The 20,893-nt window shown below is 39.6% G+C and overlaps 1 protein-coding gene across 3 annotated transcripts in view; it reads left to right on the top strand.

Annotated features, from left to right (window-relative positions):
- Window positions 1–20,893, top strand: part of VWA3A (von Willebrand factor A domain containing 3A) — a 78,372-nt gene that overhangs the window by 51,894 nt on the left and 5,585 nt on the right. For all 3 annotated transcript variants that reach the window (XM_072597893.1, XM_072597894.1, XM_072597892.1), the window contains 11 exons: window positions 134–329; window positions 3,435–3,505; window positions 4,866–5,018; window positions 6,931–7,021; window positions 7,470–7,580; window positions 9,191–9,288; window positions 11,653–11,805; window positions 13,547–13,655; window positions 14,926–15,067; window positions 16,361–16,505; window positions 16,754–16,923. In XM_072597893.1, the coding sequence (XP_072453994.1) occupies window positions 134–329; window positions 3,435–3,505; window positions 4,866–5,018; window positions 6,931–7,021; window positions 7,470–7,580; window positions 9,191–9,288; window positions 11,653–11,805; window positions 13,547–13,655; window positions 14,926–15,067; window positions 16,361–16,505; window positions 16,754–16,923 (1,439 nt within the window). The remainder of the gene's footprint in view (window positions 1–133; window positions 330–3,434; window positions 3,506–4,865; window positions 5,019–6,930; window positions 7,022–7,469; window positions 7,581–9,190; window positions 9,289–11,652; window positions 11,806–13,546; window positions 13,656–14,925; window positions 15,068–16,360; window positions 16,506–16,753; window positions 16,924–20,893) is intronic.

Below are 20,893 nucleotides of genomic sequence, written 5' to 3'. Positions count from 1 at the left end.
CCTTATTGATCATCTGGCAAGAACAATTCCATCTCCCTTCCTACCCTGTAGTATGATCGGGTCGGGATGTTCAAGTCCAAGCTTCAGGCACTCTGTGGCCTGTGAGTCCCCATAGCTGCTCATCTTCCCACAGCCTGTGGTCAGCGCCTACGTCGCCGAGACCTGTAGGGGCTGTGATCTGAGGATTCATGTTTGCCTGTTCCACATCAATGAGATAGATATGGATGGCACAGTCCCTGCCCGCTATGCCAACAGGGCTGACACGGCCTCTGCCTACAAGGAGGTCACTCATGCTTCTAATGGCAGATTCCACTGGTTTGGTGACACAGGTTAGTGAAGGTCTTGACTGCTTTCTCCCTTTTGGGGCAATTCCTTGTTTTTTTATTCTGATTAGTAATTAGGCTACACCCTATACCTGACTAGAGTGGTGGCTTCATTCCAGAACAGTGAGACATTTATAAATGTACCTGTGAGTGAGACACTTCTCTTTAAAAAATAAAAACATAAAAACCTTACTAGCATTGTCTACCAGAACTATTAGAAATACTCCCATGGTCATGTGTTTCTTGCACAAATATCCCACAAGCCTTTTGAAGTTAGGGTCTTTTAACTCTGGCAATAATACATCATGGCAGACTGAACCCAACAGTTCTCACTCTTGTGACTGTCTTTGAAAACAGGAATGTAAATCTGTTAGACATACAAAATTACAACATCCCCTGATCATATTGAGGGAAATTTTAGCTCAAAGACAAATATACAAATCATCATTCATCATCAAAACAGGAATTGACTCAATCAGATAAACTACCTTGCAAGTACTTAATTTTAACAACTTCTAAGAGAAACACACCTGGCAGAGTAGATATATACACAAAAATGTAACATTCCCACTCAGGCAAGGTAGGGGAGAGATAGCCCTGGGCTATATGCTGCATCTATGCTCAGCAGTATCTCAACCAATCAGGAGTCACACCAACCTTTGATATATATAGTTTGCAGCCCAGAATTGCCTCTCCTCAACTGTAACCAGCAGAAATGTGTTACATAAAAGAGATGAAGAGTGTTGAGGTTAATGAGAGAGAAACATGAGGAATGGATATGGAGGCTGCAATTTGCAAGGAAAATTCCAGGGAGCCCAGACAGCAGTAAAGATAATTTTCCTAAGTTCTCTTTGGACCATTCCTGTTGAAGTGTGTTGAAACTCCTCATTAAGCAGAAAGAATGAGTCTCTGAAGCTCACAAACTTTAGAGAGAGAGAAAGGAGGAGAGGGAGAGACAGAGACTATTAGAATATATGTAGATGTAGATGTAGATGTGGCTATGCATATATGTCCACATACATATACATAGCTACATACATATGTATGTGTGTGGACATAGATATAAATACGTACAGGGTGTCTCAAAAGTCTTAATAAAACTAAGATTTTTGAGATACCCTATATGTGTGGGTATGTGTATGCAGGGAGAGAGAGAGTCTGACTCTCTCATAGATTACCTTCTACCAAATTCTGACCTGTAAGTTACAGAATGAATTTGCAGTTTTTCTGGCTTACTTTCTTTTCATCACATTTTAATCCCAGGTTGAATCAAGAGACAAAGTAATCATTAGGTCTCTGTTCAGTCAGGTAAGGGTGTTCCCTTTTAAAGGAGGAAAAGGAGAAGCAAATGCATTTTTTCAGAAAAGTCTTGCCATTGCCTTCCCAAGTCCACTTCTCTAATACTTCCCATTGTTCCTATATATCTACCTCGGTCCAATTCAGTTCTTAGACTATTTTTTTTATGCCTTCAGTATGTCTTTCACAAACACTCCTTTAAGAAACATACCTAACATATCTCATATTTCACAATAGATTTATTCCTGAGATATAAATAAAACCTTTGTGAATTGTCTTAAGGTGGGAATAATCTAATGGAAAGATCCTAGAACCAGGAGTCAGACTTGGGTGCCATATAACCTTAACCCTGGTGCCTCAGTTTCTTCATGGATAATATGGTAATTATCACATCTACCCTATCCATATCACAGGGCATGAAATGTTGGTATGAAATCACAGATGTTGTGGGAGCACAAGCAACTGGCCCAGGATTATGAAACTAGTTAGTAACAGAGCTGCAACTAGAATCTAGGTCTGCTAGTAATTATAAGTAGCCTTTGTATAGCTTCTACTATGTGCCAGGCATTTTACAAATATCATTTCATTTGATCCATACAACAGCCCTGCAGGATAGGTGCTATTATTATCCCCATTTTACAGGGAAGGAAGCAAAGGCAGACAGATTTTTTTTCTTTTTCTAATATTAGTTTTTAATTTGTTTATTTTCAGTTTACAACATTCAGTTCCACAAGCTTTTGAGTTTTTAATTTTCTCCCCACTCTCCTCCCCTAGATAATATGCAGTCTGATATGGGCTCTACATATACATTCACATTAAATATATTTTCATGTTAGTCATGTTGCAAATAATTATAACCAATGGAATGAACCATGAGAAAGAAGAAACAAAAGAGAGAACAAATAGTATGCTTCAATCTGCATAGCATTTTCAATCATGAGAGAGGCAGACAGATTTGTCCAAGGTCACACAGCTAGGAAGTATCTGAGGTGAGATGTGAATTCAGGTCTTCCTGAGTTCAGGCCTAGTGTTCTACCCACTGAGCCATCTAGCTGCCTCCTATGCTCTTTCCATCCCTACACTAAGTCAAAACCCATGGAAGACATTCTCATTAATGTATTTTAATCGTTATATCAATAATGATGTTGACAGAACCCAGATCTTTATTATTAGTACAGGGCAGCATCTTCTCTGCAAGCTTATGGCCTGTCATGCTTTTTATTTGTGTTTCTGGGCCATCTAGTGCCCATCACGTAGTAGGTATTTAATAAATACTTACTGATTGATTAATAAACTTGTCTAAAACACAGAAAAAGTGACTTGCCCACAGTCATGCTTCCAGTATTTGTCATAGGTGAGACTTGAACTCAGGTCTTAGCTATAATCCTGATAATAATTATAAGGGAAGTTTGCTAAATAAAGGAATCTAAGGTCAATCTTCTTATCAAGCAGATAATCAGATACCCCTAACATATTTTGTATAAATCTGGATTAGCATATATTGGGATCCCTTTAAGGCAAGGTACAATTCACTAAGACACGAGGTTAGTCTTGGATTTACAGGTGGAATCAAGGCTTTGTTCTTAGTAAGGGTCAATAAAGTCTGGTGGGAAAAATTCAAAATAGGGAGCCAGGATGTGTAAGTCATTTACCCCTTTCCTCCAAGCTACCAAAGAAAGCAGCTGTGAAGATAGTTCATCTAAGTTCTAATAGGTCCCTGCAGAACACAAGCTTCTGTTGTTTTAATTAACTCTTCTGGCATATAGTTCTCGCTTAAAACCAATTTCCTACAGTCACTCAGTGTTCGGCTTCCAGGAATCTTCGAGAGTGATGATATCCGTACTATCACCTTGGAGATGGAAAAGGCCATCAACTACTCCCAAAAGGTACCTTCTTCTGTGACAATTATCTAATTACCTTCCTTCAGTAACAGGTTTTTCCCACCCTTTTCCCCTCCACCCCACCCTTGCTCAACCACAGGGACTTCCACTGTGCTAAATTCATGAGAGCTTCTCTTTTTAAAACCCAGGTCTTTGGAATTATTTCATTGTAAAGAAGTTAGGGATATAGTTAGGACTGCCCCTAAATAAAATTACAAGGAAACTTGGGCCTCTCTCCCTTCCTTCCTTCCTTCCTTCCTTCCTTCCTTCCTTCCTTCCCTCCCTCCCCATTCTGTCTCTATACCTATGTTGTTCCCCCCCTGCCTAGACTGTCTTACACCTTCTACCATTCCTCCACGTTGTAAAAGTATATTTATCCTTTAAGGCCTGGCTCTAATTCAAACTCCTCCATGACACCTTCCCTGAGCCCCTTCCACCACAACCATCCAGCTAGAAGTGATTTCTTCTTCCTTCACACTCCTAAAGTACTTATTATCTGTATTACTTATTTGGTATATTTATCACTGTATATTGTAATTACTCATATACTTATCTCATTTTCCCTAAACAGCCCAAGCTCCCTGAGGGCCCAGAGACGGTCTAATTCATCTTTTAATCCCCCACAATATAAGCAAGTGCAATGGCTCACAGATAACTGCAATGCCCCAGAAATTTTGAACAAATAAGTAACTCTCAGGTCCCTCTCCCAGGCACCTAGCTCCCTCAGGCTTCCCTGGTACCCCCTTTTCCAAATAACTCCTCCCTCCCAGTAGCATAGAATCCTTCTTTGGATCTTCTCTAAAATCCTTTCCTATACCTTTTCAAAACATACTGCTCTCATCTATTTCTCTTTGCCTCACCCTCTTCAGTTCCTTTGATTCAACTCTATCTGATAAATGAATTTATGTCATCATTATTGGGTGACATTGGCTCCTTAAATTCATCATTCTAGGTCTGATACTTCAGTTTAATGGGGGCCTTCAATGTCTGACCTAGCTTCCTAGGTCATTTCAGACCATTGGAAGAAGAAGCTCTGGGGCCAGTGGACCTTTGGAAAATCTTCCAGTCTGACCACAAAGACAACCTGCTCCGTCTGTGGGTTAATGAATTATGCTCCATTGGGGAAAAAACAATGCTGCTGCGATTAATACTAAGCAGTGGCCACAAGGCGGCCCAAGACTTTCTAAAGGAAGGGCCTAGGGGCCCATTTTCAATAAGTTCCCAAAGGCCCCATTACTTTCAATAGGGCTGTGACTTTGATAGTCTAATTCATGCCGTTTCACCACCACTATCCATGTACTGAATTTGTCCTTGATATTTAGGCCAGACTACAGCTTGGCACTAACATTACACTTCACCCTTTCAGTGTGCTCTGCTGGTAGCATCCCTCAAAAACCAGTCTGGAAGCATGCCTGAAAGTCCGCTTCTACCCAAAGAAGAGCCAAAGGTGTTCAAGGAAAAAAGTCAGCCTCGGAAACTTTGCTGCCCTACACCCACCACACTCCCGCAGGACAGAATGGTTTGACTCCCCTTTATTAATAACAATGATATTGTTTTTGGTCATTTTTCAGTCATGCCCCACTCTTCATTACCCTATTTGGGGTTTTCTTGGCAGAGATATGGTTTGCCATCTCCTTCTCCACCTCATTTTATAGAAGAGGAACTGAGGCAAACAGGGTTAAATGATTTGCCCAGGATGACAGAACTAGCAAGTGACTGAGGTCAGATTAGAACTGAGGAAGAGGAATCTCCCCGACTCCAGGTCCACACCTACACATGAGTACTTGTGTGTTTTACCTTGTAATATTCTGAGGATTTCCAAACAACTGTGACCAAGGGCATAGTCCAGGGCCCCAGGATAAAGGATGGAAGTTGGACAACCAGTAAATAATAACCAGCATCTCCATCTTACTAAGGGCCAGAACCCATAACAGCTCAATTTGGGGGGAGGGGGAGGGTGTAGCAGCACCCTGCCCATTGCTTGTCAGCTTGTCAGCTCAGGTTATCTAGTGGGTCTGCAAAAGATATCAAAACTAATCTGAACCTCAACCTGATTCAATTTGGTTTGTCTGGTTTGGCTTTAGAGGACAGTGCCGAGGGAATGGCACCATTGTATTTAGTGGAAGTGAAGCCATTGGGACTTGTTCTATGAGGAATATCCAGGGACCAGAAGGAGCTGGCTTAAACTGAAGGACTATAGCTGGACTTGTTAGGATCAGAAAGACAAGGAAGGGGAGAGGAGAGAGGAAGCAGATGATTTATTCTTCTTCCTAGTGAAATCCACATTTAGTGACTTCCTCATTTTGACCATTATAAGGGTATCTTATTCACAGGCATGGATTTGTTTATGTGTATGTATATTACCTAACACATCTGAATCCCCAGGGGTAGGCCTGAACCTTCCCAAAGACTCCAGAGCTGACAGCCTATAGCAGAACTTGGAAGTAGAAGCAGGGGAATGAGACACATGCCCCTCATTGTTTAACAATGATATTCATGTTTTAACATGGCAGTTTTCCTTAACAAGGCATCTGTCCCTGAAAAAATACAGCTAACATTCCATCAGTACTCAATTCCATTTGCACAAATGTTAACATTCAGGAGTTTCATTCATGCTTCCAGGATGCTTCATCCTTTCCTACCCTGGCCTCTAAACTCTTGTGCATGATTAAAAAACAAAACAAAACACCAAAAAACCCACAGTCCCAGGACCTCTCTCTTATCATTTTGTCTGATCGTTACTGAGCCAAAGGCCTGAGGTGGTAGCCTTGTAAACTAACACTGCCTGTAACAAACTTTGGTAGACTTAGAGCTTAAATGGGATAGACTCTCCCTTAAGAGTTTCATATCTCTTATCTTATTCATGGGTACACAGAGAAGGGGCTGCTCACCTGGCATGTTGGAGGGGACTGAGAGTGGGTTTGTTTTGTTTTGTTTTAGCTGAATGGTTACTGCCTTCCAGTATATTTAATAACAAAAAAACTTTTCAGCTTGACAGATGGTAGGATATGTGTGTGTGTGAGTGTGTGAGCGTGTGAGTGTGTGTGTGTGTGTGTGTGTGTGTGTGTGTGTGTGTGTTTACTTCTCAAACCAGCGGGAAACCCAGAAAAGGTAGAAGCAGGTCACTTCCTCTGCTAACTATTTATTAATAATTTGCTGTTCAGTCTTTTTGCCTAGCCTCCTGCCTTCATGGACCCATTGTTATAGTGTGGTAAGGGCCTTGAAGTCCCACATGTTCTAACAAAACTTCCTACAGGAAATGTGTCCTTGTGTCTCTCTTGCTATTTTTCCCACCTGTCTCCCTGGGTCCTTCTCTCAAGCTCTACTTTGCATGGTTATAGTAATAGGTTGAGAAGAAAGTTGTCAGGGGCTGGGATATTACTGGGATATAGACAGCATAGAGACCAAGCTAGCCTGGATTTTTTTTTCAGAATAGTAAGAGTGATCCTGACAAAGAGAAGACTGTCACCACAAAGAATTTGACGTTGCTCTCAAACACCAGCAAACCAGCCATCCCCTCGGGTAAGAGAAGGGACAGGCTCCAGCATGTTTGGGGATTGGGGGAGAACAAAGAAAAAGTATTTACATAGGGACCAGTTCTGTTAGCCAACAGCTCACTGCAAAATCCAAACTAGGTATAATGCACCATCAATCAGAGCAGATGACCCAGATCCAGCTGTTCAAAGAAGAACCTAAATTTGCCAGAAAATCATGGGACCTACATGGCCTACTTCAAAAGAGTCAGTGCAGATCTAATGAGTATGTCACAATGAATAGAAAAGGACCCTTTTAATTACCTCAGGATCTCAAAGTCCTACTAGAGTTCATGGTTTGTGGTGACCAAGAACCAAGTCTTCCAGTTCAGGGTGTAGCTTGGGATTTAAGAAGTAGGAGTTAAGTTAGAAAACAACGTGGTTCTAATCAGCATGGCTTCCCCTATCTGAAATGGTCAATTTTTCTACTTTTCTAGGCCAGCCAGTGAAAGACTGGGGTCCAAATAAAGGGAAGAAGAAGATAAAACCAGCAAAGAAAGGACCAACCACATCTTTTTTGCTTATTATTGATCAAGAGAATGATGCAGGTAAGCAAGTAACTAAACTCCAATTCTGGGCCCCTAATTAAGACTATTTGAAAGGGTCTCTTCTACTTGGTAATTGTAAAAGAAACATCTCTACAGTGGAGGGGTCCTTTCTTTCCCTGGAGGCTGCGTGCATAGCAGTATTTCTGGAACAAATCTTTCCTTGGTTTGCCATCTACTAGCTTACTGATGGGATGGGCTTGCAATATTCTGAGCGGGGGAAAGGCATCCAAAAGAGTCAAAAAGATATACTTGTATTAGAAAATAAAGAGGGGCATCTCAGTGGCAGTAGATAGAGCATGAGCCCTTGAGTCAGGATGACCTGAGTTCAAATCTGGATTCATACACTTACTAGCTGTCACTTAACCAAGGTAAGTCACTTAACTCTGTTTTTGCCTCAGTTTCCTAATCTGTAAAATGAACTGGAGAAGCAAATGGCAAACCACTCCAGTATCTTTGCTGAGAAAACTCCAAATTGGGTCATGAAGAATCGGACAGGACTGAAACAACTGAACCCAACAAAACCTTTATTCTTAAAAAAGAAAAAAAAGAAATTCCAGAATTCCACTGCTTTAACTCACATATGTTAGGAAAGGTTCCCTTACCATGCAGATAATTGGTGGGGGTAGAAACAGTTCACTCTGGGACCACAGTCTGTGTTATTATGAAATGGTGCCAATCAAGTTAAGTGATTTACTTACTAGTAAAGCAGCAAGATCACAAGCTGATTCATTTCCACGTGGTCTCCATTGCTTGGCTTGAATTTCTACTATTTAGAGGGTGTTATATAGTGAACAGAACACAGGACTTGGAGTCAGGAAGACCTCACTTTGAATCCTGCCCCAGATACTTTCCTAGTTGTGTGACCCTGAGCAAATCACTTCAACTTTCTCAGCCTTAGTTTCCTCATCCATAAAATGGGGATAATAATAGCCACCTCTGTCCCAGGGTTATGGTAAAGATGGGATGAGATAATATGCAAAGTCCTTTGCAAACTTTAGAGTACTATATAAATATTAAGTTCATTCTTTAAAAAATAACCAACTTCACATTTTAAAACCAAATTGAGGCTAGGCATGGTATCTCATGCCTATAGTCTGTGCTACTGAGGAGGCTGAAGTTGATGACTTGAGTAGATGTTCTGTGAGACAATAGAACTGAAAACCTGTAGTATGTCACCCTAATTTAGAAATTAGGAGTTAAGGTAGAAGACAACATGGTGCTAACCAATATGACTTCCCCCTTCTGAAATGGTCAAATGTCCTATTCTACCCCAGCCAATGAAATATTTAAGTCCAAGTAAGACCAACCACATTTTTTTCATTATTTGTTATTAACAATGGGAAAAGTTCATCAGTATATTAAACCTGCATGCGTGGAAGGCCACCAGGTTGCTTATAGAAGGCTGAACCAACCAAGATCAGAATATGGAGCAGGTTAAAGTTTCCATGCTGATCAGTATTGGGATCAGCACATGAGCAGCCACTGTATTTCCAGCCTAGGCATAAGATTAGAAGACCCAATATCCCTAAAACAAAAACAAAACACATTTAGTGACATTGAGAATTGGTGCCAAGAAGGGGTTGTAATTGATGTAAATGTCTTTCTTCTAGATGCAGCACAAAAGAAAAATCCACCGATAAAGGCTGCAAGAAAACCTGTTTCTTCCATTGAGCTTCCCCAAAAAGATGACATTTCCTCAACTGAAGAGGTATTAAGTTTTCCAAACAAAAAAAATATCTCCCAAACAATGATTCAGAATAGGGCAGCTAGGTGGTAACAGCTAGAGTGCTGGGCCTAGAATCATGAAAACTTGAGTTCAAATTTGTGCTCAGATATTTACTAACTGTGTGACCCTGGGCAAGTCACTTCACCCTATTTGCCTCAGTTTCCTCATCTGTAAAATGAGCTGGAGAAGGGAATGGAAAACCATTCCAGTATCCTTGCCAAGAAAACCTCAAATGCTGTCATAAAGGATGGGACACAACTGAAAGATGACAAAAGAACAAGGGTTCCTCTCAATTAAATCAATACTCCTAATCTTTTTTAGTATAAAGATCCTTTTTTAAACATCTAATAAAATGTTGAGGACCTTCATATAATATTGTGGTAACTCTTCTATTAGTGTCCGCTGATTAAAAAAATATGTGAGAGAGCATAATTCTTTTAAATAAATTCATTTATTACAGCAATATCTACATGCCTTTGGGGGAAAAATACATGCAAGACATTAGTCCACAGAAGCTTATTTACTTACTTATTATACTCTGTTCAGATACCTATTTTACTGGAGCTATATAAAAATGAAAGTGGTAAAGCTTGCTATGTACATGGATCTGCCAGGAATGGGCCACCAGGGGCCCATAGGCCATAGCGTAAGAACTCAAAGCTCCATGAATGAGTTGGTTTCTTTAATTTTTCTTTTAATTAACAAAAGTCTATTTTTCTTCCCTCCTACCTCTCCCCTCCACCGGAAAAAAAAAAAAGAAAGACAAAACTCTTGCAATAAATAAGGATAGTCCAGCAAAATAAATTCCTGCATTGGCCACGTCCAAAAAATTTATGTCTTGTGCTGCACCGAGTCTATCGCTTCTCTGTTAGAGGACAAATAGTCTGCTTCATTGTCAGTCCTACGGAATCATGATTTGCCATTATATTGATCAGAGTTCTACAGTTTCTCAGAATTGTTTGTCTTTATAGAATTCTTATTGTATATGTTGCTGTCCTGGTCCTACTCACTTCACTCTGCTTTAGTTCTTACATATCTTCTCAGGTTTCATTGAAAGTATCCCTTTTGTTATTTTTTCAGCACTCTATTAAAGCAATTTGAAACTATGCCCAGAGGGTTACCAAACTGTTCCTTTGACCCACCTGTCCCACTAGGCCTCTACCCTCAAAGGAACCAAAGAAAAAATAAAATGATCTGTATGTATAAAAATATTGCTGCTCTTTTCACGGTAGCCAAAAATTAAAAATTTGAGGGGGTGTCTTCCTAGTGAGGAATGGTTAAACAAACTGAAGCAGATGAATCTAATGGAATATTATTGTGCTATAAGAGATGATGAAATGGAATTTCAGAGAAAACTAGGAAGAACTTTATACATCAGCATGGAATGAAGTGAGAAGAACCAGGAGAACTATGCGTACGGTAACAACAAGATAACGACATAACAGTGATAACAACACTATTGAGAAAAACAGCTTTCAAACACTGGAGAATTCTGACCAACGCAATGATGAAGATGGATTCCAAAAAAATGAAGTTGAAACATGATATTCACCACCTGACCAAGAGGAAGTGAACTTTAAGGGCAGAAAGAGACATACGTTTTCAGACATGGCTAATGTGGGAATTAGTTTTGCTGTACTATGTAGCTATCTGTTGAAGTCTTTATTTTTCAGTATTTTTTTATTTGCTCGTAGTGGGGTGTAGAGGGAGGAACAGATAAATTAAAAAGTTTATTAGTTGAAACTTTTCAGCAAAAACATATTGTGTTACATTCATATACCATTATTTGTTCAGGCATTCTCTGATGAGCATGGTTAGAGTTTCCAGTTCTTTTCCACCACAAAAAAATAAATAAATAAAAATTAAAAATTGTTATACACATCTTTGTACATACAGGAGCTTTTCTTCTTTTTTGGATCTCTTTGGGGTCTGTGTATATGGACAGCTTGGAAGCTCTTCAAAGATGGGAACTTTATTCACTATTTCTTGGGCTTGTGCTTTCCAGAAGCTAGTCCAAAAGCACTTCACCCGTACAACACACATAAATTCCTTTGGAGCTAGACACATCATGGCCAGTCTATTCAGTTCAATCCTACAAACATTTATTAAGAGCTTGCTGTCTGTGAAACATTGGTAATATAGGGGAATCAAATGGCATAGTCCCCTGCCCTCATGCAGCTTAAGATCAAATAAGGGTGATGAGATATAAACACCAATAAGTATGACCAGGAGGGCTATAAATTTGCTGCAAATTGTACATTTAAGGTTTTTTAATGGTGGAGATGATTCAGTCAACTGATCAGATACATGATTCCTCAAATGATGTTATATTCCTTTATTTAAAAGTGGTTGACAAGTTGCAGCTTGAGAAAACTGAAGCTAGAACTACCCAAACTCTTGTTTGGTGCAAACTCTGTTCATCAGAAGAAAATGGAAGATGCCTTACAGAAGCATATTTCATCCACAACTCTAACCTACTGCCCAATCACAGAAGTCAAGGTCAGTTCTGATTTTCATCCTCATCAAATCCTGTATGTAGCAGCTTAGGCCAGTCTGGTAGGTTGTGGGGAACCTGAGCATATTGCATGGGTAAGTAGCTCATCATTGCTAATTTGCCTGCTGCTAAGATAGGATCTTAAACTCAGATTGCTTTAGGCATCTTAAATTAGGCTGTCCAGAGTGCAAAAACATCTGTATACATGGGAAAAGGGTTATGATCAGAAGCACTGAGGGACACACTAAAGAAAAATGGTTTACCTAAATGTATTAAGCAAAGACTGCTTTAAAAAAAATGGCAGCTAAGGACAACTGCTCTGAAGTTGAAATGTATCTTTAAAAAAATCTCTCTTTGCCCTTACAAACCACATTATCATCATCTGACAGAACTGGCTAAAGATAACAGGATCAAAAGTAATCATTTTTTGTAGCATTTTAAGGTTTACAAAGTGCTTTACTTAACTCATTCAGTTCTCATGACAACCCTAGGAAGGTGTGTCATTATTATCCCCATTTTACAGAGGAGGAAACAGAGGCCAATGAGGGTTGAGTGACTTGCCCATGATCACTAAGTAAGTATCTAAGGCAAGATTTGAACCCTGGTCTACCTGACTCCAACTTCAGCACTCTATCCACCACACTGCCTAGTTGTCCCAAGAATTTTTGGTAAGCTCCTGTCCAATTTAATCCATCTAAGTGGAAATCATGCCTTTCTCACTGCCTGTGATCTGGTTTTCCATCAAATTTTTGTTTTATAATTGAAATTGGTCTGTTTTATTGTGGCTTTAATTACAGTGATAGCATTTGCCATGAATTCTCACAGTGCTATTCAAGAGTGTAAATTCCAGAAATATATAGGACTCAGTTTCAGAGCAAAATTATGCTGACCAGATGTTTGGGAGAGCATTAACCACAAATAAAATAAAAATGGTTTAGTGGGATTGGGCAGGGGAAAGGATGAGGTGAAAGGGAGAAAGAAGGGATAGGGCTGCCAAAAGAAAAAATGTCCAGAAGAGAGCAAAAGGAAAGGTGGCAGGACTCACGTACAAGCAGGAGAGCTGTGAAAGTTACCTGGTGAATCTATTGTAAACTTTAAAACAAACTATACATAATAGAGATTTACAGCTTGATGTATATACTCCTTCTGTTCTACCATGTATATGGAAATATTCTTGTCATTTTGGTGTTTAAGTATAGAATAAAAACACACTTCTGCTCTAGGTCAGTGATGTAAAATTCAAACAGAAATGGGGCTACTTAAACCATACACAAGGATCCCTGTGGGTTCTGTATTGACTTAGTTTTAAAATCTAATATTATCTATTTTTATTACATTTTTATTTATCCTGGTAAATACTTCCCAATTACTTTTTAATTTGGTTCAGCTGAGTGTTGTCAGCCACACTCATCAGGTCTAGGAAGCTCTCTAAGACTATGCTTTTCAGGGTCTCCCATTGCATCCTGAGCCATCTCCAGTTATCCTGATGAATATCTGGCCACTGGACCCAAATGACTATGGAGGAGAAAGTGAGGCTGATGACCTTGCACAGCCCTCCCTCACTCAAATCAAAGTCAACTGCAAGTCAGGTCATCTTTTCCCTCTTGGTCCTCTTTGAAAACAAAGGACAAACACAACTTCTCAGGAACCAAGAAATTCTCTATACCAATGAAATCACAAATCCAGCTCCTCTGCCTTAAGTAGTTGATGAGAATCAAAAGAAACCTATGTGCTTTCCCCTCCTAGGGCTTGATAAAACATCTTCAGTGCCAGGATAAGGATTTAGAAGAGTATGTGGAACAGACCGAGAAGGCAACACAGGGTTATATCCAACGCATTCAGTGGTTGCTGACAGGTAAATTTCTCATCCATGAAGGGTATTCAGGAAGCAGGGAATAATCACACAGAGGCAAGATCTTTTACAACCTTTCCTTTCCCTGATTCAGCTCCCAAGCAGTGAGAATGATTAAATCAATCAATAAGCATTAAGTATTTACTATGTGCCAAGCATCCTGATGGGTGCCAGGGCAAAAAAGATAAAGGGGAAACCATCCCTGCCCTCCCCATGCTTACATTCTAACAGGGGAGACAATGCAGAGCTCATGAGTGCATACAGAATATATGCAAAATGAACTGGCCACTGTGAGGTGGGGGGTGGGAAACAGAGGGCATTAAATGGTTTATTGTATTTTTATTTATTTTGTTAAATATTTCCCAATTACATTTTATTTTGGTTTGGCCCACACTTAGGAAGATTTGGGCTGTCCTTGTGTTTGATATCTGTATTCTGAAACATTCCCCCCTAACCACTACATCAAGGTGCTTGAGTGTATTGCTAGGACATTCTTTCTTGAGTTTCCTTATTTTACTGGGCCAGTTGGCTTTCTTGAAAAATAAGAATAAGTGTGAAGATGCAGAGAAGGGGGGTATGTATATGTACAAGAGTGGTCATGGGAAATGAGGATGTTTGCTCAGAAAGTCAGCCAACCCCATGCAAACCAGCATCCTCCATTTCTTCACCCTATTCTCTCTGTCCACTTGTTCTGGGTACATTTTGGTGTTCCCTGCTCAGGTTTCCATGGCCAGGAGAAATATAGATTGTGACGGGTACGTGGTACACATGATGAGTCTTACACAGGGACATTCTTCAACCTTTGACTAAGAAGAAAAGGAAAATAAGAGGATTTCTCTGTAGGTGGGCTTGCCAGAAACATCTGAGAGTCATAAAGTCACATAATATTAGAACTAGAAGGTCTTCTTGCCCAATTCACTTGTTTTATGGATGAGGAAGCTGAGACATAGGGACCTTACATGATTTGCCCAACATCACATAATTAGTTTGTGACAGGGCCAGGACCAAAACCCAGGACTTTAGCCTCCCAATAATACCTTTCTCCCCACTGTACCATTCTGGTCTCCAGAAGTCTCCCAGAAGAACATCCCACCCTCAACTTTAGCTACAAATGATATTGCCTAAAAGGATATCATCTGAGAAAGGCTCAATTAATAAAAATGTATTGAAAACTTACTATGTTAGGCATTGTAATATATGCTATGTGGGGAAAGAAAAATAGAAAAACCATTCAGTTACACCTCTTTCTTCTTCCGTCCCCCATATTCATCAGGAAGTCGTCGACTATTTGGCACCATTTTGGAGAACAAGGTCTGTGTCATGATAGACCTGTCAGAGTCCATGGGGTTATATCTGCAGCAGTTGAAGAAAGAACTGAATTTGCTGATTTGGGAACAGCTGAGAAAATGTGACAGGTAAGAATAAGGAACCCTGGGGAGGAAAGAACCTTTCTAGAGATGGAGAGAGCTTCCTGCCAAAAGACTATGTGATTGTAAACCATCCCTCCATAGTCAATTCATGTTCTAGTTAGTATACTGTCATTGATCTCCTTTTCATTAATCAAGCAAGGAGATGAGTGTTTCTCTAATACCTTTGAAATTTCCCAGAACAGAGGTTCTCAAACTTTTTGGCATCAACTATAAGTTATTACTTACTCTTAAAAAGTATTAAAAACCCCAAAGAACTTTTGTTATTTTAGCTACATCTATTGATATTTACCATATCAGGAATTAAAACTGAAAAAAATTTTTAAATATTTGCCATTTCAAAATAATAATAAATCTATTAACATGTTAACATAAAAACATACTTTATGAAAAAGCTATTTTAAAAAAATTAGTGAGATATACATGCCTTGCTTTACATATTTTGTAAATCTCTTTAATGTCTGCTTTAATAAAAGGCATAGATTCTCATATCTGCTTCTGCATTCAATCTGTTGTGACATATTGTTTTGACTGAAGTATATAAAGTAAATCTAGCCTCACGCATTGGAAAAGTTGGAAAAGGGGAGAGTATTTTAATAGAATACAACATATTCTCATTTTATTGTAAAAATAGTTGTGACTTCTTGAATGGCCAGAAAGGGTCTCAGAGACCATATTTTGAGAATCACTGGGCTAGATGAATTGAAAAGTTCTGGCACAGAGCTCTGTTTGGTAAGTGAAGCAATTTCCAAAAAATTATCGCTACAACTCATCTTTCTACTTGTCTCTGTTAATTCAATCTAGACAGAGGTGGGGAAAATTTATTCTTGCTTTCTCAAAAGCTAAAATTGACCTAGAAAACAATAAAAAATTATTTTTTAAAAAAGCAAACACAAGTAGGTAGAAAAGAAAATACAGTTAAGCTTTGTTTTTCCCACACAGAATGAATGAGGCCTAATCTCTCATTGTCATTCCATCTGTTATCCCCTCCCAACATCCAGTATAGTCTATTATGTCCTAACCAAAAGGTTCTCTCTCTCTCTCCTCTCCCTCTCTCTCTCCCCTCTCCCTCTCCCTCTTTTCCTCTCTTTCTCCTCCCTCTCTCCCTTTTTCCCTCTCTTCCTCCTCTCCCTCTTCCTTTCTCCTTCTTTCCCTCTCTTTCTCCCTCACTTTCTTCCTCTATCCCTCTCCCTCTTCCTCTCTCCTTCTCCCTCTCTCTCTATCTCCATCTCTTTTCCCCCCAACTTCCATCCTTTTCTGCTCCACTCTCTTTGCCCCCAGTTTTAACCTGCTCGGTTTTGCAGAAGACCTATATGCATGGCAAGACAGACTAGTAGACTCCACAGATGAAGCATGCCACAATGCTGTGCACTGGGTGACCACACTAGAAGCCCATGGAAATACCTCCATCTTGAGAGCTTTATTGGCAAGTTCTACCACCTTCCCTGTCCTCTCCCTCTCCTCTAACTTCTGGCCCCTGCACCCAAGGGAATGGAAACAGGGGACGGGTATCCAGAGATATGTTGAGATGACTGGATAGTAACTTGATACTAAATGACAAGTCTCTGGGAACAGAGGATGACCTCTGAGCACTTGAGTTCTAACCCAGTTCTTAATGGTGATAGGGGGCCTTGGACGCTCTGGCTTTCTAAAGCTCATTGTGCTTTTTTTCAGAAAGCTTTCACTTTTCAAGATGTAAAAGGACTGTATCTTCTGACTGATGCAAAGTCAGACTTGAACTGCAGTCTTATTCTAAATGAAGTTGAAAAGCTCAGGAAGAAAAAAAATATTAAAGTACATACCATTTCTTTTAATTACTCATCTAAAAGAGACCGAGAGACAAGGTAAGAAAGCAGGAACCTTGTGTGTAATACCCTTACACTCCTTCACATCAGAGGGTGAAGGAATAAACTTGTGATCATTTACAACATGAGTTAGTTTTGAACTCTCTGATGTATATAGACAAAACCTTCCCTGTAGGTCCTACTTATGGCTACTCAGGAAGATTCATTAATTTTTCCTAATGTTCATCAGCTTTTCCAATTATCATGTTAGGGAACCTTCAGAAATATTTTTAATGCACATTAACTACATCTCTTCCAATACCTGACTTACCCAACTGAGGGTCCTTTGTATATGTAACCCAATCAAATAATATGCATTTATTAAGTGCTTACTAAGTGCCAGGTACTGTGCCAAGTGCTGGAGATATAAAAAAAGGACAAAAGACAGTCCCTGCCTTCAAGGAGCTTACAACTAATAGATAGATAGACAGACAGACAGATAGATAGATATCAAATAAAATATTCAAAACAAGCTATATTCAAGATAAATAGGGAATAATTAACAAGAGGTAAGGCACTAGAATTAAGAAGGATTGGGGAAGATTTCTAGTAAAAGAAGGGATTTTAATCAGGGCTTAAAGGAAGTCAGTGAGTTCAGGAGTCAGAGCAAGGGAAGGAGAGCATTCCAGGCAAGTGGGATACCCAGAGAAAATGCCTAAAGACAAGATATAGAGTGTCTTGTTCATGAAACAGTCAGAAGGTCAGTATTGTTGAATCCAAGAGTATGTGGTAGGGAGTAAGGTATTAGAAGTTTGGAAAGGTAAGAGGAGGCTAGATTATGAAGGGCTTTGAACGTCATACAGAGCATTTTATATATGTTCCTAGAGGCAATGGGAAGCTAATGGAGTTTACAGTGTAGAGAGGTGAAATGATCAGACTCGTGTTTTTGGAAAATCACTTTCAGTGGCTGAATGGAGGGTGGATTGGAATGGGAAAGGCTTGGGGCAGGCAGACCCACCACTAGGTTATTGCAGTAATCAATATATGAGATGATGAGAGCCTGCTCTAATATTCAACAGTGTCAGAAGAGAGAAGGGGCATATACAGGAGTGGGAAATTAGGCCTCATTCTATGAGGGGAAAACAAGTTTACCAGTATTTTCTCTTCTTTTTTCCTACATGTATTTTCTTTTTTAGAAAACAAGTTTTTATTGATTTTTCTTCTAGTGAGACATGCATGGCATTGTTACATATCTCCTTAATGTGGTACACCTGTAGGTGATAGCAAAATCACAGGCATGACCATCTTTATGTGTAGCTGAGGTGGAGTAGAAAATAGGTCATGGAAGTGACTAAGCTGAGGAACTGAGTTTTTAGGGTATTTGAGAGTCAATATGTATGCTGAAGTCCCCTGATACAAGGGCAGGAGTTGAGAAGAAGAAAAAATGAGCCACATAGCAAACTCATTGAGGAAAGAAGGGGAGTAGCCTGGGGGTCTATAGATAATAGCTACCAGGATTTTGATTGGCATGAACCTCAGAGTAGGAGAGGTTACTGAGTTATGAAAGTAAGGTGAAAAACTGGAGGTTGACATTGAGAAGCAAGGAGTATTCCAACTCCCCAACCTTGCCAATTAGCTAAAAAGAATTAATGAAGGAGCAGTCAAAACTGGAAAGGGTTACCAGGGAGCCTGTGTTAGTAAGAGCTAGTAGATGGAAAGTATGGAAAAGGTAAAGTTTTAAGATGAAGGGAAGTTTGTTGCCTATGGAACAGGCATACACAGTGGGATGGTTGGGTGGCAACATTCAATGAACCAACCTCAAAGTCCTTTCTCATGGAAATTTCCTCATTGGTGGAGATTAATTTCTCAATATCCACACCTCTGTGTTTTGGTAAGCACATGGGAAGAGAGAGTTTGCTCTTCTGGCTTCCAGTTTCAAGGGCAAAGACACATGGTTCCAGATTTTCTTCAGGTCCCTACAAGGAGATATAACTTTAGAAAGAAGCTGATGTAATAGAAGAGCCAGCAAATCAGTCATATTCCTATCTCTGGCTTACTAACTTGGAGGTTTTATGGAATTTTCCTCTTGAATGATACCTGGGCCTCTCTTTCTTGGTTGAGCTGAGATATCTCACTCCTAATGAGAAAGTTCATTCACTCTCTATATTGTATGGCATATATTCTCATCTGTTTATCTTCTCTGACTTCTGTTTGCTATCAGCTTGGATAAATAGATTTATAGATAAATAATTTTAATAGGATAAATAGTGTTGCTATTTGCTATGCATGTTCATTGTGGAACTGGCTTTTATTGGGAATGAAGTATATATAACTTGAGATAGTCCTTTTCTGTTAAAGGATATTGATCAGGAACTCAGCTGGGATCTAAAATTTTATTCTCTTAGACTTATAGTATTTACAAGACAGACTGCTATAGAAGGAAGAAGCTGATATGATGGAGGTGCCAGCTTCTTCACCTCTCTGCTTTTTCTCAGAGGCTTTCCCTTCCTTTAGGGACCTAAAGAGAATAGAGCCACAGAACCATATAACCATATCAACCTTCTTTCTAAAAGCCGGAGGATCAGGATCTCTCTTCTCTCAAGTTCTTACCAACTCTGCCCCTCATTTCATGGAACACTGGATATAATCAATCTCCATCAATGAGGAGAGTCTCATGCCAACGAGCTTTGAAGCCCAGCTTACGTACACAAAAATGGCATGGCTATTGATCTACCATCAGTGGATCATGAATTTTGAGTCCAACTTTTCCCCATGAGAATAAATAGACTCATTCTGTTCCATCCACATTTTTTCTCCCTCCTCATCCCCCCATCTCCAATCTGTGATCAATGGCACACATGAACAGGAGAAAGAAGCTTGCATCAGGAGTTAGAGGACCTGGGCTTCACACCTATGTGACCCTGGACAAGTCACTTGTCCTTTCTGGAGTCCAGTTTCCTACTTTGTGAAAAGAAAGGGTTGGACTACATGAATTTAGGAATCCTGGCATACACAGGAGGGCTTGCTGCACAGGTTCTTAGATCTGCTTTTCTAAAAGGAAAGTAACTTTTGAAGGATCAACAATCTACTTCAATCAAGCATATATATCATTCACTTAATTCAAGGGAAAAAGTCACCACTCTGAACTTCAGAGAAAATACAAACATATTACAATCAGAAAGAACAACAGACAGGGCATCTAACCTGAGAGAGAAGCACCAACATCTGGGTTTTCAAAGCCAAGGGCTCCTCAGTGTCTACCCAGAGTCACATCTGGCACACAAAGCTTCTTCCAAAAAATAATCCCCAAAAGTAAAACTTCACCTCAGAGAGAGCCAGATGGCATGACCCTCGTGACCCAGTGCCTCCTTAGAAATTAACAAATTAATTGTTAACAAGTTAATTTGTTAAGTTGTTTTAACAATTTAACAATTGTTAAAATTGTTAAGTTAATTTGTTGCTATTAATGGGCAGGGAAAATCTTTAACTCTTCCCCCCACCCACCATTAGCCTTACATTAACACTACATATGGTCCTGGAACCCAGCAGAACAAATTAAAGAGCCCAGCTTGTTCATTGGATGTTGTCTTTGTTCTGTCAACTAGCATGTGTTTGTGCACATGTACACGCACACACACAAATTTTGGATGTTAACGTATCTGATGTCAGTGGGCTTCAGGAGTATAACAAAGTTGAGCATCATGCCTATAAACTGGATTAGTGGCTTCCTTTTAGTTATACTTTATACCACCTAAAAGATAGTATAGTAGAAAGAAAAACATACTGGAGTCAGAGGTTCTTGTTGTTCAATCATTTCAGTTGTGTCTGACTCTTTGTCACCCCCTTTTGGGGTTTTCTTGGCAAAGATATTGGAATGGTTTACCATTTCCTTCTCCAGCTCATTTTATAGATGAAGAACTAAGGCAAACACAAATAAGTGACAGGGTCATACAGTCAGTAAACATCTGAGGACAGATTTGTTAGGTCTTCCGGACAGATTTGTTAGGTCTTCCTGACTCTAGGTGCTCTA

The sequence above is a fragment of the Notamacropus eugenii genome, chromosome 3, assembly GCF_028372415.1.
Source record: "Notamacropus eugenii isolate mMacEug1 chromosome 3, mMacEug1.pri_v2, whole genome shotgun sequence".
Lineage (NCBI taxonomy): Eukaryota > Metazoa > Chordata > Mammalia > Diprotodontia > Macropodidae > Notamacropus > Notamacropus eugenii.
The sequence above is the reverse complement of the archived record's forward strand: the minus strand, read 5'-3'. Positions and strand labels throughout refer to the sequence as shown.